At 47.3% G+C, this 13,865-nt stretch overlaps 2 protein-coding genes across 2 annotated transcripts; one reads left to right on the top strand and one right to left on the bottom strand.

The window, feature by feature from the left end:
• The first annotated feature begins 4,743 nt into the window (after nt 1-4,743).
• LOC128270246 (serine/threonine-protein kinase stk11) lies at nt 4,744-6,869 on the top strand. The gene is made up of 6 exons (XM_053007648.1): nt 4,744-5,268; nt 5,334-5,696; nt 5,764-5,900; nt 5,970-6,155; nt 6,224-6,411; nt 6,485-6,869. Exons 1-6 carry the CDS (start codon nt 4,744-4,746, stop codon nt 6,799-6,801), a joined length of 1,716 nt encoding a protein of 571 aa, XP_052863608.1. The 3' UTR covers nt 6,802-6,869.
• Nucleotides 6,870-9,084: 2,215 nt separating this feature from the next.
• Nucleotides 9,085-12,585, bottom strand: LOC128270245 (integrator complex subunit 5). Its single transcript, XM_053007647.1, has 5 exons — nt 12,376-12,585; nt 12,268-12,314; nt 11,453-12,018; nt 9,554-11,385; nt 9,085-9,486 (listed from the first exon to the last, which is right to left on the bottom strand). Exons 1-5 carry the CDS (start codon nt 12,583-12,585, stop codon nt 9,085-9,087), a joined length of 3,057 nt encoding a protein of 1,018 aa, XP_052863607.1.
• Between the last annotated feature and the right edge of the window lie 1,280 nt (nt 12,586-13,865).

Genomic DNA, 13,865 nt, shown 5'->3' with positions numbered 1-13,865 from the left:
ACATCATCTTCGAACACTGCGTGGTTGAATCGAACACAGACCCGACTGGGGGGGCTGGCACTGTGAGCGAGTTTGCTTTCGTTTTCCACCTCAGCGTCCGTAACCGGGTTCAGGTGCCCACCTTTGGTTGTGGTCCGAACGGCGAACAGCCCGAGCTCTCGAACATTCCAATCCATCTGAGCGATTGGAATCAGAACATTTCAAGCGTCGAATGTTTGTCTTTCATATCTTGTCGAAGCGTAGCTATTCGCTTGGCACCGTTTCCACTCCTACAGGGAGGAGTCCTACAGTGCTAGTGGTACACGTGGCCGGTGATTGCATGCACGCTACTACTGCCAAACTGTTATCTTAGACCACAGGGATAATATTTCGACAAGGATTTCATGCTAAGACATGAGACGTGGTAAGTCCATCGACCATGAACTCATCGAGACCTCGAACCGCATCGACCCTGACGAGAGTTCCATGGTCCTTTCTTGAAGCTTAAAGCTTGTATTATGTGAAATTGATTACCGGGTTCTCTTTCTTCCATTCTACAGTTGGTAGTTGAACGATTCATTTCGGTTGAAGATTTATCTGTAAGCTCGTCTATCTGCCATTGAGCGTGTTCGTGCTGAATCGTGCCTAATCGACTAGTGCCTGCATTGATATTTATCTGTTTATAATTTCCAATTTCAATTTCGTACACGCGGTCGCCTTAGTATTCTTCATGTTTGTTGGCACAAACCTAAGCTTGCACGTGCCGAAATCAATCTTTAGAAATGTAAGGATCATTTATGGGATAATAAAAATAATAATAATAATAATAATATTTATTAATCCTGGTTGCTTAAAGCTATACAGGAATTGCTTAAAAACTAAGGAGCAGAGAGGAAAGAGTTGAGAGGAAGGGAGAGCAAAACGGACCACAATGTCGAGCGAACCCATGTGAGGCAGAATTAAAAACACCTAGACGGGGTAAAGGGATTGTAAAAGGGCGCGTCTAAAGGACTTTAGAGGAAGGTGAAAGTCAAAGAAACAGTAGGAATTATTGAAGGCAAGGAGACAACGGAGGAAGGGGTCCGACAAGTTCGGAGGAAGGGGTCCGATGTTCCATGTGCTATAGATGCAGCGTTAAACGCGTTTCTGCAGGATAATGCTTGTAATACGCGCTATAGAGTAGGACATTGGCGTCTAATCAGTCTGTAGACACCCCAATTTGTATGAAAAAAGAAGATTGGCAATAAATCTATATTTTCAAACCCATTTTTGTGGACATTTGGAAAGCACTTATCAGCGCCACATGCAACCACTATTGCGTGCGCGCGGATTAATAAAAACTGTCCATATTCTGCCACATATTGAGGTTTATCGAGCGCCCGCAGGAGTTCTACATTACACAGAACTGTAATCAAAATACCCATTCATGTCCGCTGCAGGAACGCATCAAATCCGACCTCATCAATCCATCACAATCACGTGCGACAGCCGCCGTCTGAATCGCCGCGTGTGTTTACAGTGGTCCACAGTGAGTGTCCTCAGTGGTTAGGGTCCCTCCCGCGGTGCGCATCAATAATAACGATGGCATTATGGAACGTGCCGCCCTCTCGGCACGCATACCGAATCCGGTCGGATTACGTATCACAAAGGCTTGAACAAACTAATATTGCAACTGCAGGTGGTAGCGGTGCAATTAGGCTGCCATAGTCCGGATTTATTACATCTTCGGTGTGCGATTCCTTTCATTTTCATATGAGTTTGCAGATTGGCACCACTCAAACCAGATCGACAGCCCGTAAGATGGCCGTAGAGAATGTTTCATTCTATTCTTGAGCGATTCCTTCAGTGGCACATCGAAGAGGACTTGCTGAACGACGCAGCACCTTCAACAGAGAAGACGATGAAATTTTAAACAACGTGGCGCCCTCATCGTATCGTGGCGCGTACCATTCGATAACCGTTTTACACGAACTACCCCGGCGACACGATTACTATAAATTACCGCACCCAACTCCGAGAGGACAAGATTTGTCGACTTTGCCGAGCAATATTTGCCTGTACGGCTCGGTTACGTGCCACGGAACGTTGTAATGGCTGGGTCCACATTCCCCCGGTGTCCAGCTGATGCTTTGAAGCGTACGCGGGACGGTTCTTGGAGGTTGCCGTTCGGTCGGCGCTTAAACTATTGTAACCGCTGCAATAAATTCAAATCAAAACTACTCCATCTCCACCGGTCGCCAAAAGTTGCAGCCAGCTGGCCGCCAGTGCGCGAACTGCAAACTGCAAGTGGCAGTTGCCCCGGATAGCCCATAAAGCCCGAAATGCTCGCAATGTTAATTACTAATGCATGCGAAAACCAGCGTTACGTGTGCCGAACGAAACACGTTCCTTAATGCACGTTCAGCAAACAAACTTCAGCTCGCCTCGCAGGCCACGTGGAGGAAGTGGAGCCGCAGCTGGCGTACTGGACCCACATTCGGCATGTCGCAGGGTGCGCTGCGTTGCGTCGGTAAGTTGCCTTTCAATCCCTTTAGCACAACAAATAACCATTAAAATTTCACACACCACCGAGCTTCTTCAAACGTTTACCAACTGCCGTGCATTAGCCCCAATCCGGGTCCCGCGCTGCCCTGTCTTAACGGTAGCCATTTTGTTTGTAAAATATTTGATTTAATTTACTCCCCGGCCTGTGGGCCGGGGAACGCAAAATGCAACAACAAAAAAACCACAAAACACAAAAACTTGGGCGACAAACGGAAACAGAAGGAAGGAAGGGACGGCTGGAATTCAATTTTCACGTCAAGTTATGAGTACTTAAATTGCAGTAAATTCATTTTCGGACGCTGCCAACGTTAATGATGGCCCCGGACAGCCAACACTGGGGGTAAAACTGTTAATCTACGAGCAACGAGTTCGCGTTCGTTAACAGGTTTCGACTGGCTACGAAGGCTGATGGTTAATGAAAATAAATAGCTCTGAAAAGTTTCTTTCCCTCACGGACGTCCATTTTATTGTGTTTTCTGTTCTGCTCCGCACTCCATCTCCATTAGTTGTGCCGCTGCTTGAGCACGTTCGGTCCTATTTTTTGTATGTAAACCATGAATTAAATATATTTCTTTACTTGCTCTTTAAACGACAACTATCAGCGGATAGCCACAACTAGATACGCGAGAACGTATAAGATTTCGGCGCTCCGCAGACCGCGAAAATGAATCAAAAATGTTAAAGGAACGTCGTACATGATAGTCGAAAAGCAACAACACAGCAAACGGAGTATCAAAATACAGAAAATTACTTTATCTTTCGCTCATTATCATCATTTTCGTACGGCGAGCTCACTACAGGCGAAGAGGCATACAGTTAAAAAGTACATCGTACTCTTCCGCTAGAGTTGCAGTGCAAGTATAATTCCATTACCTCTTCTACACGAGAGGGTTTAATTAAAATTATCTATCAAGGGAATTACGATCGCTCCGGTGTACTGGCGATGTCTAAGACGGCCACACCGTCCGCACACGTAAAGTATTCTCGCTGGCTCGTGATGCAGGTGATGAAGGACCTAACTTTTAATGGAAAGTTGATGCACACTGAAAATTGATTGCACATCGTTGTGAATCTTGAATCTGCCGGAATCGTTTGCCGGCGATCAGCTTGTAGTACATCTCATCTCATCGGAATGAATCCGCTCACTGTTCAAAAACTGCTCTGATTCTGAATCAATCAACCCTATTCCGAGTTGTTCAATCAGGTATGTAACTAATGTAGGTAAATGTATGTATAAAAAATGATGGTAAAGAATGACGATGACGAAGTATGTTAGTGTTTGGTGTACAAAGGATTGTTCACAATATTGGAAACATCAAAACCGTGTTTTCACTTATCTTTGAAATGAAATACTGAATCATGATAGTTTTTTTTATTTTTTAACTATTTCGATTAACGGTTCCAAAATCAGTTTACCTTGTTTTGTAAAATATGTAGCTCCTTTTTCTTCCATTTACTCTTAGTTTCCTTAATCGCATGTTACACCAAACAATACCATTTCGTAACCGTTGCTTTAGATATTGTCGGACCCCTTTCGGATTTTGTCGGACTGGGTTTTGAATTGGCTGTCAGTATCAGTGCTGTTCCCGAAGGGATCGGCCTACCGCTGACAGCTTGTGCTGTCAGTGCTTGAGTTTGCGAAACCGTCAAGCAAAGCAGGGCCAAAGCACAACAAAAAAGAAAATGTCAATTAGATCGTGATTTTTTAGAAACACAATAACGAAAGACGATTAAGGCTCGAAAGTTTTAACTGTTCGCCGTAGCGCTAGTAATCTTCCTGTTTTCCCGTTCCTTTCCAAACATCCCATCACCACGTGCTTGTTCCGGGAGGTGTCCCTGTCCGTTGCACAAGGCAACCGAGGCGAAGTGCAAACATGAGCGTGTAGAGGACGTGTGACCCGCACGGCGAAAGCGGAAGGACATTCCCCACGAAGGTGGGTTACACCACTCGACGGGGCAAAGGTTCCTAATATAGATTCAGTGTACTGTCCCCTGTGCGCCGTAGTGTCCGTTCCCTATGACCTGTCCGCACGTTCTATGCTTTATGCTGCTCGACCGCCCTTCTCAAGGTGGTGTGCCGCTTGGTTGGGTGTGGTGACTACTTTCACGACCACGACCCGATCTGCCTGTTTTTCACGGCGCACTCTGCCCATCCCAACAATCTGCACACCATCTAGTAGCTAATCGGTTTGTGCCTAGCTGCTGGCCACGGGCGAAGCAATGAGCACCAGTCTATCGGCGGAGATACCGTACTCAAACGATGTTAGCACGACAGGAACCACGAGCCCGCGCGCGAAGGCCACCACAGCGAACAACAACAATGGATCCTGCATCCCCGAGCAGGGAAATGATCACGACGAGCAGCACCAGCAGCAGCAGCACGATCGCTTTGCGTACGCCAGCGATGAGCCGACGAGCGGCGACACGCTAGCGTCGAATCCGACGAATGAATCCGAAAGTCTGGAGGACGACGTGGAGGAGGTCTACCAAACGTGCAATAGTCAGTCGGTGGTAGCGTGGATCAACGACGACGATGAGCTGGAGCGATTGGACTTGCCGATGGTGCTCGATCCCACGAGCACCGTGTTCAACCGGGTCGACAGCTCGGAAATTATTTATCAGGAGAAGAAAAAGAAGTGCAAACTGGTCGGCAAATACGTGATGGGTGATGTGCTTGGCGAAGGAAGCTACGGCAAAGTGAAGGAGGTCCTGGATTCCGAAACGCTTAGACGACTGGCCGTGAAGGTACGGAACCCGTGGGCAAGCGGTGGGCATCGTTTATTTTAGGCGAACGTTTTGTTTTATTGTAGATTCTAACCAAACGCAAACTAAGACGCATTCCAAATGGCGAACAAAACGTTCGTAGAGAGATCAAGCTGTTGCGCAAGCTGCAGCATGGCAACGTGATCAAACTGCTCGACGTGCTGTACAACGAGGAGAAACAGAAAATGTACCTCATCATGGAGTACTGCGTCGGAGGGCTGCAGGAGATGCTCGACTCGGTTCGGGACAAGAAACTGCCGATGCACCAGGCGCACGACTACTTCGTGCAGTTGCTGGACGGCTTAGAATATCTGCACGGCCGTGGCATCATACACAAGGACATCAAACCGGGAAACCTTCTGTTGACGTTGGATCATACGCTTAAAATTTCCGACTTTGGTGTGGCAGAGGTGAGTAGGCATTGTGGCACAAGACCTAACAGTGATCGGGTTTTAACTCTTTGTATTGATGCGCTAGGCACTGGACATCTTTGCGCCTACGGATGAATGTACGACCGGTCAAGGATCACCTGCTTTTCAGCCACCGGAAATCGCCAACGGCCATGAGGTATTCTCAGGCTTCAAAGTTGATATCTGGAGCACGGGCGTTACACTGTAAGTTTTGTAAATTCTGTAAATCACCAGTCCAGGGGGCGAGTTTATTAATTGCACTGCTCTTCGCAGGTACAATATAACTACCGGATTGTATCCGTTTGAAGGTGATAATATTTATAAACTGTTAGAAAACATAGGAAAATGTGAGTGGAAACCGCCCGAGTTTTTGGAACGCCGTTTGGCCGATCTACTGGTTAACATTCTTCGAGCTAATCCGATGGAGCGCTTCACCCTCCAAGAAATACGGCACCATGAGTATGTGATTCCGTATTGATGGGAAAATGCAACAAGCGATGACCAAACGTCCTGAATTTTTTCTACAGATGGTTCCAGTTTGCACCGGATGCTACAAGCCCAGTCGTACCGATACCACCGTTGAAACGTGGTAACGTTGAACCGTTCAAGCTTGATTGGCTTAGATGTTCCACTGTGTTGCCTTACCTGATAGCTCACCATTATGAAGGCGATCGTGATACGCCAGCCGTTTACTTCACCGAACACGATATACACGGTAACGAATTAGTGCTTACAACGGACAACACTGCCACGGGAACACGTATCAATATTCCTCTCTTCATTCACAGAAGAAATGGATCGCCAGCGTGGAGAGCAAGAAGCTTTCCACAATCCCAACCACCTCGTCCCGATGGACTCGTTGTCGTTTCACTCCGAGGATAACGATGGTTCGCGGTACGGCCATAGCTACCAGCCGCAGCAATATATTACTGGTCGTGCGTCGGAAAAGAGGCCATCACGAAGCTTCTCACTGTCGCCGAAACCCAGCATGAGGCACACCGTCAACAGCTGTCCCGCCACGACGGGGAGCAGCAGCAAACGACGGTCGCGTAAAACGGTTTCGTGTATATCGTGGCGAAAGTGGCCCCACTGCCGGCAATCGTGAAGTGCTTTAAATACTTTCCGCGTGTCGGCAAACATTTTGTGAACTCAGGTTTCGTATGCGCTTCTAAATTCGGCAATACACGGCCGCTGATGCTAACCTACTGACGGCTCCGGCTTGTTTTTTTTCGCGTTCGGGATTAGAGATTTGGGAGAGATTGCGAATTCGGCTACACTTATGTTTTTTTTTTTTGTTTTTTTTTAAAATGTTTTTTACTGTTGATTCAACAAACACAAATATTACGAACCTTCGTCTGACTCAATTAATCTCCCCACTTTTACGACTCCTTGCTGTCAGAAGAAGATTGTTATAGTTTTTGCTCTATCCATCTCAAGCCAGAAGCAAGAATAAATTATGAATAACTCAATCGCAGAAATCCCACTCAATCTAGTTCGATAGCGTAACCAAAGCGGTACTTGGCCAGGAGTGCCGAAAGTAAATAAAATATTAACAGGTTAACGTTTGATGCCTTGCAGAAAGGTCCCAAGCTGCATGTCCCGCCTATTTTGTCAATGCGTGAAACAGAGAGCGTTAGTGCCACTGGATCAAGCGTTGGAGCAACAGATTTCGTACGCGTATTTCTTTTTGTTTCGCAAAAAACTAAACCATATACACAGAGCTGTAAAAACGATACAGTCAGATTCCACTAAACAGTTTTCATGTATTCTGCACGGTCTGGTAGAACACATTTCGCGTTTTGTGTGCATCCCGCGAGTTTTTAGGTATGCTGAAACGGAACGGAACGGTATGGATGACGATGCCATAGACTAGTCAGCAAGTAAGGTAACATTGGTTTGAATTGGAACTATTGCGCTTAAACATAGATGGAACAAAAACAAAGGCAAAAGCAAAATCTCCGTTTCGCTCCCATGGCACCCAGAGGCCCCCGTCATAGCTACATCCCGTTTTTTTCTAACCGTGAAACTGCATCAATCAGTCTTCCTTGCCATATGGAAACAGTAACAGAAATGATTTATCACCTGATAAATGTAAAAAGGTGAAAGGCTTTAAGAAAATATTGTATATGAAAGTCCATTGCTATTGAAAATCCCACATCTTGCAGAACATAAAAAGACAAACACAGTAAAACTAGGAAAGAAGTGAAGAAAGATATACCGTAACCAGGCAATGTAGGAACCGATGTACAAGACGTGAGAAGTATAATGATGAACAAATGCGTCAGTTGCGAATGTGAATGACAATTGATTCGTTAGTTAAACAAGTTGGAGAAGAAGAATAAGATACATAGAAAAATATAATTTTGTAATTTATAAAAAAAACCCAAACAATACGCCGATAATAAAATCAATCGTTCGTTTATAAAAACAGACATCAACACAGTACAGTTAAAATTAAATTCACTTTTAAACCAAAAAATGAGCCGGCCATTACATTGGCCAAATTATACGAATTCTCCGTTACATCTGATAGCAAATGTGTGCAAGAATCTAAAAAACAAAGCCACCAGTTGATTAGTGAATCAAAGTAACCTTCGATTTAGCGATGCACCTTCAAAAGCAATCAACAACTACCGCTGTCGGCGAAACAAACTTGGTGTCATAACGAAGACTTATACAATGGTAAGTTTGAAAAAATATGTCCGATAAACAATCTTATATCTCTCGCCTCTGTATAGAACACAAGAAGTACAAAGTCCGCCGCAAAGTCGAATCAAACCCGACCAACGACGGTCGCCAGCATTTCCAAGCGAGTGCAGCCAACGGAAAATAAAAAAATTACAAAGATGCACAAACCTGGGAGCATTCCGAAGTATTTGAAGACACAAAAAAAGTGGTGCGAGACGAAGGATCCCAATGCTGCCCTGAAAGGAACGGAATGCAACCAACTTGAGAAATACCCGGCCGAAGGACCCGACCTGCCGCAGACACCCAACGATGCCCAGATTGAAGTAGAGTATTATAAGCAGTACAGCAAGCAGTTGGAGCAAAGCTCGGCGAAACTACTCGAGGAACTTGGCACGCGCGAAACACGCGTGGCGTTTCTGGAAGCGAAACTGCTCGCGCTACGGACCACCCAAAACCAGTTGCTACAAATGATGACCCAACATCTTGAAACTGAGAAGCACAATTTAAGCAAAATGAAGAATCTTCCCGATGATGATCAAAAACCGCTTGCGCTTTTACAGATGATACTGGACAGTGACATGACGGAAAACCGTAAAATTGACAGTGCATGAAATTAATAAAACACTAACCGCATGTGACTGGTAGTTGTACTGAGTTTTGTGTGTTTCTTAATATTTTCTTACAATAAAATATCTAATCTTCAATCAACCAACATAATCGCTCCCGGCTGTGGAACAGTGCCGGCCGATAGCGCAAGTCCAGGTCCCAGGTGAGGGCCTGCTGCTTTATGAACTCCCTGTTCACTGCCGTTGCTGCTCGAAGGTGCATTTGTTGCAGCGCTGCCTCCTTGTTGTGACGGCGGGTTGACGGTGGGCGAAGGGTTTCGTAGCTCCGGACCAACAAACATCTGATAGTAAAGATGACCAACCTTGGTGAGCTTTTTCTGCATTGTGTTACGGAGCGGATTCGTGTACTGTAGTGGTGGTCGCGACGTTAGCGGGTCACGCCAATGAAAGCCCGTTGGATCACAGACAAACAGCACGGGCGACGGAACGTGATCCTTCATGTAGTTCCACACGCACTCTTTCAGCACGTAGGCGATCTATGGACGAGAACATTTTTCGATCAATATGGGAAATCACCAATGCGGCGGGACAGGTCTCACTTACTTCTGGACCATCGAAGTACTCGAGGACAATGTGTAGGTAGCTCAATGGCGGGGGCAATAGTTGAGCGAGAGCCATCAGTTCAAGTAGTTTCGTCGTCACGTGCATAAGATCCGTCTTCTGTCCGTTGAGTGTTTCGGCCGACTTCGAACGCCACTGGTGCAGGGCAGAAGCGCAAAGAGCCCGCAGCAATACCGAGCAGTAGCAGAGCGAAGGCCGGTAGCACGCGATCAGCCCCAGGATCGACCACAGGACTGGTGAATGGCGAAACGTGCGCCGTATCTGGAGATCGCGCTCCATCGTCACCTTGGTGAACTCTTCCTCCGGCCACGGTAATCCATTGTACATGACGTCCGGTGATATGAGCTCGACCAGCAGCAGCGAGACGTAGCTGAAGCCATCAATCGTGGCCTGATGATCGTTCACATCCTGACAACACGCTACGATCGCATTCAGCATTCGGTTTTGCATCGCCATCCCCGGCCCGGCCGCGTCCTGGCTCGGTACCTTCGGTCCCTGTCCAATGATGCCCGCGTGTAGCACCGTAGCCCGCGACGCGTTCAATGCAATACCTTGCTTTTGGTTTAGTTTTATCAGCAAACCGCCCGATTTGTCAAAGCTATACGGTTCCGCTTCCGACTGCGATCCGAACAGTTCCCCGTGCATAAACAGTGCACCTTCGAGGAGCTCACGCAGTGCCGCAGTACGAGCCGCTTTCCGGTTGCCACAGTGTCTAGAAAGCAGTAGATACACGCGCTGCAACAGTTCCTCGGAAGTTTCGGCACAGTGACCACTGGCACCGGCGTCGGCGTTGGACAGTTGCAGACAGAAGAAGAAATATTTCACCAACAGCTGTGACAGCTTCAGCGCTTCGGCCGTACCGATCGCTGTCGGTCTTGCTATGTCCAAACATTCGACCAGCCGCACCGATTCGTGGATTAAATCCGACACACTGACCGTCCCACTGCTGGCATCAGCACCGTTTATTAACGCACCAACCTCCATCGGATCATCTATCTCCATCGGTTCTGCCTCTGGTTCCAGTTTGATTCTCTTCGCCCCATCCGTTCTGCCATGTTCATGTGTCCTCGAGCCCTGCTCTTCTGCGGTGCGGGGCTCTTGCCTTTCTAGGATCATAAACTTTTCCCACACCTGCAGCACCTTATCGAGCAGTTCGAACAACGTTCCGCCACAGTTGCTCTTTTTCAGCATGCTACCCGCCGGAGCGGCACGTTCCAGTTTGAGCAACTCCACCATGTTGTGCAGAATGTTCCAGCCGACCGTGCGTGCGTTCGGAGCGAGCAGTATTTTCTCGATCGCAGTCTCAAACGCGGGTCGTATCTTTGGCACTTCCGATGTTCCGTGCGGCCCACCGAGTAGTCGGGCCAGTGAGTTGAGGTGCGGTTTATCGGTTAAACTGGCCGTTTCGCCGTCGTTCACCGACAACAGGTACACGATTGACTGATGAAAGATTGAGTTGGACTTGAAGCTTGCGAGCAAAATTAACCTCACGGCCACCTGCTGCTGGTAGGGCGCGTCCGAAATACTGCTCTTCCACAAGGCTTCTCGCGAGCCCTCGTGGAAAATATCTTCCAACAGCGGAGCAGTTTGTTTGTCCAGCACGAGCGTTTCCAAATCCACGAACAGTACTTCCAGCAGCTCTTGGCACCAGCCATGTTTGGTGGCCAATTTGGCTAGCAACAGCGTTACAGATGTGGAGTTTTTTCTAATTTTCAGCAACAATCCGGCCACCATGTGCAGCACGAACGACAGATTGAAACTTGGTGGCCATTGTTTCGGGGCGATTTTTACCGAATCTAACCGCTTTTCGTTATCTACAAGAAATGGTAGAAAGTATTAGGATCGGGTTCGTTTTGTCGGGTCGATCGATTGAAGTCTCACATAGGTCTAAAAACACCGCCACCAGAGCTTGTGAAATGGTGTCGGAAGATTTCGCCAACAGCAGCAAATAAGGAACGGTCAGAACAGCCATCGATTCAGCCTCGAGCGACGACTTCAGGGCGTAGCGTAGGTCATTGTCGTGCGCCAATCCAAGGTAGCTAAGGATTTCCACCTCCGAGTCGGACACTTGATCGTAATCACCATCAAAGCGCTTCAATCCCGCGGTCACCATGCAAGAGATCGCCTTCAGCGGAAAACATCCTCCCAGCCGGGCAACCACCCAATCGAACGACGGCGAGTGCGATCCGTAAATCGTCAGCAACTCGGCGATGCACCCGTCCACCTCGGCATCCGTCAGCTTCTCCAAGCACAGTGCCGTAAGGCTCACGAGGTAGCGAATGGAGGTGCATCCAAGCCACAAATTACACGCCGAACGTATGTCGGGTGGCCGGCGACGGCCGTGCTTTTTGCACAGTTCACCCAACAGCTTCAGGCACCAGGACGATATCATCGGCGACCAGGCCGGTGGTCCACACGCTACTAACCGCTCCAGGGCTGGAACGAGACTTTGGAGAGATTTCGCTCATCAAACGAGACCAGCAGCGAACTTTAGCACCAAACAATGGTGGTTTATCAGTGTCGCAGAGACATAGCGGTCCGCTGGAAACAGACATAGCGGTCATTTCCGAACGGAAGCGGAATCGTTCCGATTCCCGAAGGATACGATTCAATCGCATTCTTCGGTGCATTAAAAAAAGCAAGAATGCTGCAGGAAATTTGGATCAGGTCGTCATTCCGAAGTGAAAAGTACTTACCTCTCCTGCACCGCTTCATCGTCCGCCGACGGGTCGTGGATGTTTTTCTACGAAGCAAAGCGGCGGCCGGTTATGTATTGAACAACCAAATAAACGTTCCAGACTTACCTCTACATTATTCATGTAATGTTTTACGGCATTATTGAATACGAGAGTAAAGTACTCGAACACCGCATCGCGCGTCGATGGCAGATCCTCCAGCAGGTGTAGGGAACTTTTAACCAGCGCTCCCGTGTCTTTCGGCGGTACGCCCTTGTACAACAGCGAAACGCTATTGACAAAATACTGCAACTCGGCCAGTACTGGTTGTTTGATCATGGCTAAAAGAGGGACGTCGGATTAACAAAGTCATAGGGGCTTTTGTAGCATGAAACTCTCGCAAACTACCGCGAATCGGTGGTCAGTTGTTTATCTTTTGCCGTCGTCAGTTTATTGTTCAGTTGTTGAGCGAAACGCCGATTGGCCGTAAATGACAGTTCATCGTTTACCTTGACCCTTTGGTAACGGCTTCCCCTACATCATCCAGCTGTCCATTGTGAGCGTGCTCCACGTTTTGAATGACAACTGGCCGTTACGTAAACAGATGTGGTGCAGAATGTGATTCTTGATTCTTGATTGTTGTAATTGTTCAAGCAATAAACCGAGACAGCTCCATCTCAAAACAAAATAGAACATGTAAAATGTAGATCATTGTGTGCATGCGCCCATTCAAAGGAAGAGAGCATTGCTATCTATTGCGTGTACACATAAATAAACCGATTCAACTTTCTAAATGTTTAAGATGTTAACAAACATAACAAACAGGAATTTTGAACTAAAAAGAAACTGATTATAAAATAAACTCTGTTCAATAGTGTCACTGAGAGATACCAAAGTTAGAACGTGAAATTGTAATATATGCATATTCCCTGTCAATCTGTTGGGCCGCCCGCCTTTTATTTTGCTAGTCTTGCAGTGTCCCTAAAGCGGTACAATTACAAGAGAACCAAAGCTATCTGAATTAAACGTCGATTACGATGCAACATACTAAACTCACTGATGGATAGGATCGACACTGGAATGTCGCCTAGACCAGTTGGCAAGAGCAAAATGGCACCTTCTACGAAATCATATCACCTTGCCCGGAGTCCGTAATCGCTGCTCCCGGTACGTTATAAAATTGCCCCGTGCGTTTTGTCAGCGTTCATCATTCAAATGGATTATAGCAGACGGCCACCGCCAACAAGACTGAAACCGGTTCACATTCGCTTCGTCAGTATCTTCGCAACAGTGCGTACTAGTTAGCTCACGGTAACAAATATTTATTCCTATCGAGAATTTGAATCACCAGTACCATCTGCTTCCGTATGAGTGGTGCGTTGCATAAGAAATCCGATTGTTTTCTAATCTGATAGCCTCGAGCCGTGATCGACCATATCGGGCCATCTCCCGGTCACACACAATGTAGAAATACCGGTTGCATCCGGCCAGATATTCTGGATATGGTGGATCATGTTGTTTGCGCTCTCGATTTTGATGTCTCGGCGTCAGTGGTACGGTGCCGTCGGTGCAAAGTTCAAGACACGGTTGACATCAGCAGGGAGACGTTCGATGGCCTC

Source organism: Anopheles cruzii, chromosome 3 (assembly GCF_943734635.1).
Source record: "Anopheles cruzii chromosome 3, idAnoCruzAS_RS32_06, whole genome shotgun sequence".
NCBI classification, from domain to species: domain Eukaryota; kingdom Metazoa; phylum Arthropoda; class Insecta; order Diptera; family Culicidae; genus Anopheles; species Anopheles cruzii.
The sequence above is the reverse complement of the archived record's forward strand: the minus strand, read 5'-3'. Positions and strand labels throughout refer to the sequence as shown.

Coding starts and splice junctions, on each gene's coding strand:
- LOC128270246 (XM_053007648.1), top strand. CDS start 4,744: ATGAGCACCAGTCTATCGGCGGAGATACCGTACTCAAACGATGTTAGC. Junction 5,269..5,333: donor TTAGACGACTGGCCGTGAAG/GTACGGAACCCG, acceptor GTTTTATTGTAG/ATTCTAACCAAACGCAAACT. Junction 5,697..5,763: donor CCGACTTTGGTGTGGCAGAG/GTGAGTAGGCAT, acceptor TTGATGCGCTAG/GCACTGGACATCTTTGCGCC.
- LOC128270245 (XM_053007647.1), bottom strand. CDS start 12,585: ATGATCAAACAACCAGTACTGGCCGAGTTGCAGTATTTTGTCAATAGC. Junction 12,315..12,375: donor ATTACATGAATAATGTAGAG/GTAAGTCTGGAA, acceptor TTTGCTTCGTAG/AAAAACATCCACGACCCGTC. Junction 11,386..11,452: donor GGCGGTGTTTTTAGACCTAT/GTGAGACTTCAA, acceptor CATTTCTTGTAG/ATAACGAAAAGCGGTTAGAT.